This window comes from Muntiacus reevesi, chromosome 7 (genome assembly GCF_963930625.1).
Source record: "Muntiacus reevesi chromosome 7, mMunRee1.1, whole genome shotgun sequence".
Taxonomy (NCBI): domain Eukaryota; kingdom Metazoa; phylum Chordata; class Mammalia; order Artiodactyla; family Cervidae; genus Muntiacus; species Muntiacus reevesi.
The window spans coordinates 22,769,199-22,774,471 of record NC_089255.1 but is presented as its reverse complement, the minus strand read 5'-3'; the positions used below and the strand labels follow the sequence as shown (position 1 = coordinate 22,774,471).

Here is a 5,273-nt window from a genome sequence, read left to right as displayed (position 1 = left end):
CAATATATGTATTATCTTGGTGTTCCCCAGACTGCTCTGAGCATTTTTGGTCTCCCCTGCTTCCTTGTAAATAATTAGAAACCAGAACATCAGCTGCCTGTCACTCAGAGTTCAAAGGGACAGAAGAAGAGATGGTTCAACCTCATATAAACTCTCCTCCCTGCATCACTCATTAATGAGTTCTTTTGACCTTAAATTCTAAGAACTTGCACTGTTTTGGAGACTGTGTTGATACTTCCTTTTCTGTTTGTTTGCTTTTCATTCTTTTAAATTAATTCATCTATTAAAATGATGAAACCAAGTGGAAGATTGAGAGATACATACTTCATGATCATGTACTGTATACAAAACTTCAATCATCAAGTTCTGTGGTATTGACATATACTAAGTGTTTGAACAGGACTGGAAAAGGTCAGTTTTCATTCCAGTCCCAAGAAGGGCAATACCAAAGATTGTTCAAATTATTATGCAGTTGTGCTCATTTCACATGCTAGTAAGATTCTGCTTAAATCCTTCAGCTAGCCTTCAGCAATATGTGAACCAAGAACTTCCAGATGTACAAACTAGGTTTCAAGGAGGCAGAGGAGCCAGAGATCAAATTGCCAACATTCACGGGATCATGGAGAAGGCAAAGGAATTCCAGAACAACATCTACTTCTGTTTCATTGACTACACTAAAAGCTTTGTGTGGATAACAACAAACTGGAAAATTCTTAAGGACATGGAAATACCAACCCACCTTACTTGTCTCCTGAGAAACCTGTATACAGGTCAAGAAGTAACAGTTAGAACTGGACATGGAACAACCTGCTGGTTCCAAACTGGGAAAGGGGTATGTCAAGGCTGTATCGCCAGTCCTCTTATTTAACTTATATGTAGAGTATAACATTCGAATGGCTGGGCTGGACGAATCACAAGGTGGAATCAAGATTGCTGGGAGAAATATAAAAAATCTCAGATATTGAGAAGATAGCACTCTAATGGGAGAAAGTTTCACTGGCTTGAAACTCAACATTCAAAAATCTAAGATCATGGCATCTGGTCCCATCACTTCATGGCAAATAGAAGGGGGAAAAGTAGAAGTAGTGAAAGATTTCATTTTTGTGGGCTCCAAAATCCCTATGGATGGTGACTGAAGCCATGAAATTAAAAGATGCTTGCTCCTTGGAAGAGAAAATATGACAAACCTGCATGTGGGCTAAGTCGCTTCAGTCGTGTCTGGCCCTGCATCCCTATGAACTGTGGCCCTTCAGGCACCTCTGTTTATGAGATTTCCCAGGCAAGAATATTGGAGTGGGTTGCCATGCCCTCCTCCAGGTAGTCTTCCTGACCCAGGGATCGAACCCACATCTCTTATGTCTCCTGCATTTGCAGGTGGGTTCTTAAAACCCTTGTGCCTCCTGGGAAGCCTAAGATGGCATATTAAAAAGCAGGCGCATCACCTTGCTGACAAAGGTCTGTATCATCAAAGCTATGGTTTTTCCAATTGTCATGTGTGATGTGAGAGTTGAACCATAAATAAGACTGAATGCTGAAGAATTGATGCTTTTCAATTGTGGTGCTTGAGAAAGCTCTTGAGAGTCCCTTGGACTTCAAGGAGGACAAACCAGTCAGTCCTAATAGAAATCAATCTTGAATATTCACTGGAAGGGCTGATGCTGAAGCTGAAGTTCCAATACTTTGACCACCCGATGAGAAGAGCTGACTCTTTGGAAAAACCCTGATGCTGGGAAAGACTGAAGGCAAAAGGAGAAAGGAGCAGCAGAAGATGAGGTGGATAGATAGCATCATTGACTCAATGGACATGAATTAGAGCAACTTTGGGAGATAATGAAGTACAGTGTAGCCTGGGGTGCTGCAGTTCATGGGTTCACAAAGTTTGGACATGACTTAGTGACTGAACAGCAACAAAAAAGTGTTTAAAACCTGTAAATACTAAGTTTTGTAGGAGAACATTACAGCATTATGTCACAGAAAGATCTGGCATACTTATCTTGAATTTATTCTACAAAGACAAAAATAATGAGCCACTAACAAGTGAGACTGAACACTTTGGACCACTGACATAGAAAATGTGGCATCAGGACAATTCCAGGACACATGGTCTAATAAATGCAATTCTGCTTGTGGAAGGGACAGGATTGAATATCCTGATCTTCCTCAAAGTCTAATAAATAAGACTCAATTTCAAATTTCAAAGGACTATTTTATTTCTGTGTAATTTCATTCAAAATTTAAAACTGAATAGACTCTGAAAGTCAGATGGACTGATTATTTTTTGTCATTTTATGGTGAAGTAATTTTATTTATTGAAAAACCAAATAGAGTCACAAAACTCAATACAAAGACAGAGATACATTAATGATTTTGAATAAAATTTCCATTCACCAAGAACCCTAAGATCTGCAAATTTTTTAAAAGAGTCATTAGATTCTGGATGGAGAAGAGTAAGTATAGGCTAACTGAACAGCCTGTTAGTAGATTACAGAAAGTTTCATAGGCTATAGTAAATTATATCTTAAACAGGATAGCAAAACTATTTTGCTGAATAATTATCAGTGTATGTCAACTTGTCTAATATTCAGCTCTCCTCAGCTCAAATTTTAAGACTGATTAATTTAATACTAATTTTAATGCTTTTTTCAGGATCTGCCTAATATAATGACCAGGGAAAGACAAGCAGACAAAATAAAGGTTTGTGGTGAGCCAGACTTTTTCCCATGCATGCACAGACCGCGTGGTTTATGAACATGACAAACCCCACTTCCTGTTGGGGGGAGTCACGCAGGAACCGGGTAGTATGTATATGCGCTGCCAGGCTCTCAAAGACACTGAACTCTCAGCTTGAGGCAGAACTGAGCACGTTTGTGCAGGGGAACCCACGCCTCATGCCGCTCTCCAGTCTGCTCTGGGTGTTCCTGGCCTTCACCTTCTCTGGTAGGGATGCTTGCAAACATGGGTGTGAGTGTTCAGGATGAAAGGACTGCACACAGGCACGTGGTGCTTCACAGGGACTTGGGGAAGAAAGGACAGATGGCGAAAAGCAAGAATCTTATGATTTCAATTATTTGTCTTTGGATCCTAAATAACTCCTACACTATTTTATTCACTGCTTCATCTTTGTTTTCTGATTTTTTCCCCACAGGATCTGGTGTGGCCCAGAAAGTTATTCAAGACCAGTCAGACATATCCAGACAAGTGGGGCAGTCAGTCACCCTGAACTGTCGGTATGAAACAAGTTGGAGTGCTTACTACCTTTATTGGTACAAGCAACTTCCCAGTGGACAGATGACTTACGTTATTCGTCAGGGTTCAGAAGTCACAAATGCAAGGAAAGACCGCTACTCTGTAAACTTTAAGAAAGCAGATAAATCCTTCAACCTCACCATTTCAGCCTTACAACTGGAAGACTCTGCAAAGTACTTCTGTGCTCTCTCTGAACTCACAGTGCTTGAAGTAATAGTAAAAGCTGTACAAAAACCCTGGAGCTTAGTAAGAGAGAGCCCCCCTGCTGCAAGACCCCAGCTGAAATGCACAACCACAGACCCCAGACAAGAAATGATAGTCCTGTGGTTATTTAAGTTGTGGTCTGGATCAGAAGATTTAGTTCTAGTTAAAGGCACCTTCTACGTTATTTGGAAACAGGTGTCCAGAGTAACTTTCTATTAATATATTCTTCCCTTGAATTTTTGACTTTGAATCAACTGTATAGAACATGTGTAAAGTTATCTAAATTTGAAAACTTGCCCCATAATACTTTAAACTGGCAGCTTTACTTCATCACAAACCTGGATCTAGTTGTGTGGAATCTCCATAAAAAACATTTCCTTAATAGTTTCCTCTTAGACTTTGTGTCAGGGCACAATCAGAAAAATAGAACCGTGGGTAATATAGAATAAGAGATTAGTTATAGAGACTAAATCTCAGGAAATGGCTAGAGCTGGTGGATGAGTCTGTACAAAGCTGTTATTGTTACAAAGCTGGTGTTGAGCCTGAATTCACTTAAAGTCAGCTTAGAGTAACACTCATGCTTTTGAACTGTGGTGTTGGAGAAGACTCTTGAGAGTTCCTTGGACTGCAAGGAGATCCAACCAGTCCATCCTAAAGGAAATCAGCCCTGAATATTCATTGGAAGGACTGATGCTGAAGCTGAAATTCCAATACCTTGGCCACATGATGTGAAGAAGTGACTCATTGGAAAAGACCGTGAAGCTGGGAAAGGTTGAAGGTGGGAGGAGAAGGGGACGAAAAAGGATGAGATGGTTGGATGGCATCACTGACTCAATGGACATGAGTTTGAGTAAGCTTCAGGAGTTGGTGATGAACAGGGAGGCCTGGCATGCTGCAGTCCCTGGGGTTGCAAAGAGTCAGACACAACTGAGCAACTGAACTGAACAAAACTGAACTAAGGGTAAGAATTTTAAAGGAACGTCTGATGGGGACAAAAGCACGGACAAACTGTGACACATAAAGTCATACTTGAGCTATGAGGGCAACTGGAACCCACAAAGCCCTGTCTATCCCTCACCTCCTTCAGTCTCACAATAGTGGGTGACTTTGAAAAGAAGTGGGTATCATTTGCTGTCATGCTACATGCATACTTGGCCCAAGACAAAGAAGATGAGGAGGACATCTAACGGGAAGCAGAGGAGTTGTGAGTCAATAATAAGATGAGCTAGTTCATTAGCAGCAATGTGTAGAAAAAGCATTTGCCAAAATCCAGTAGTCAACCATGGTGAAAATTCTAAGAAACACAGGAATAATGGAGAAGTTCCTCAACAGCTCTTAGCGTGTTTACTGGTAAAAGACTATACTTTTCCCTAAGGAAGGGAACAAAGGGAGAATATCCACTTTAATCACTCTCCTTCAGCACAGTGCTGAACGTTGTATCCAGTGCAGTAAAGCAAATAAATATATAAACAATCTTTTAAGCCAGAAAAGCAGTCAAATTACCACTATTTTCTTTCTATGTAGAAAATCCCAAAGAATATACCCTCAAAAACTCCTACAACTAGTAAGTGGGTTCAGAAGGTCTCAGGATATATAAGGTAAACACACAAAATAAAATACATTTTTATATACTATCAGTGAACATGTGGATACTTAAATTAAATGGCCCAAGAAAGATCCTAAATCCTTAGGCATAAATCTAAGAAAACATGTACAGAACTTATACACAGAAAGCTACAAAACACTGGCTCTTCCAAAAAATAAAAATAGCTAATTATTCTAGCTATTATCCTAGGAAGACCAACTTTCCCCCAGTGGAGCGG

The 5,273-nt window shown here is 40.1% G+C and overlaps 1 gene segment (V, D, J or C); it reads left to right on the top strand.

Annotated features, from left to right (window-relative positions):
• Positions 1-2,888: 2,888 nt before the first annotated feature.
• Positions 2,889-4,637, top strand: LOC136172538 (T cell receptor delta variable 1-like). The segment is given in 3 exon segments: positions 2,889-2,937; positions 3,146-3,419; positions 4,538-4,637. Coding segments are annotated over 3 exon segments (423 nt in total).
• Positions 4,638-5,273: the final 636 nt, after the last annotated feature.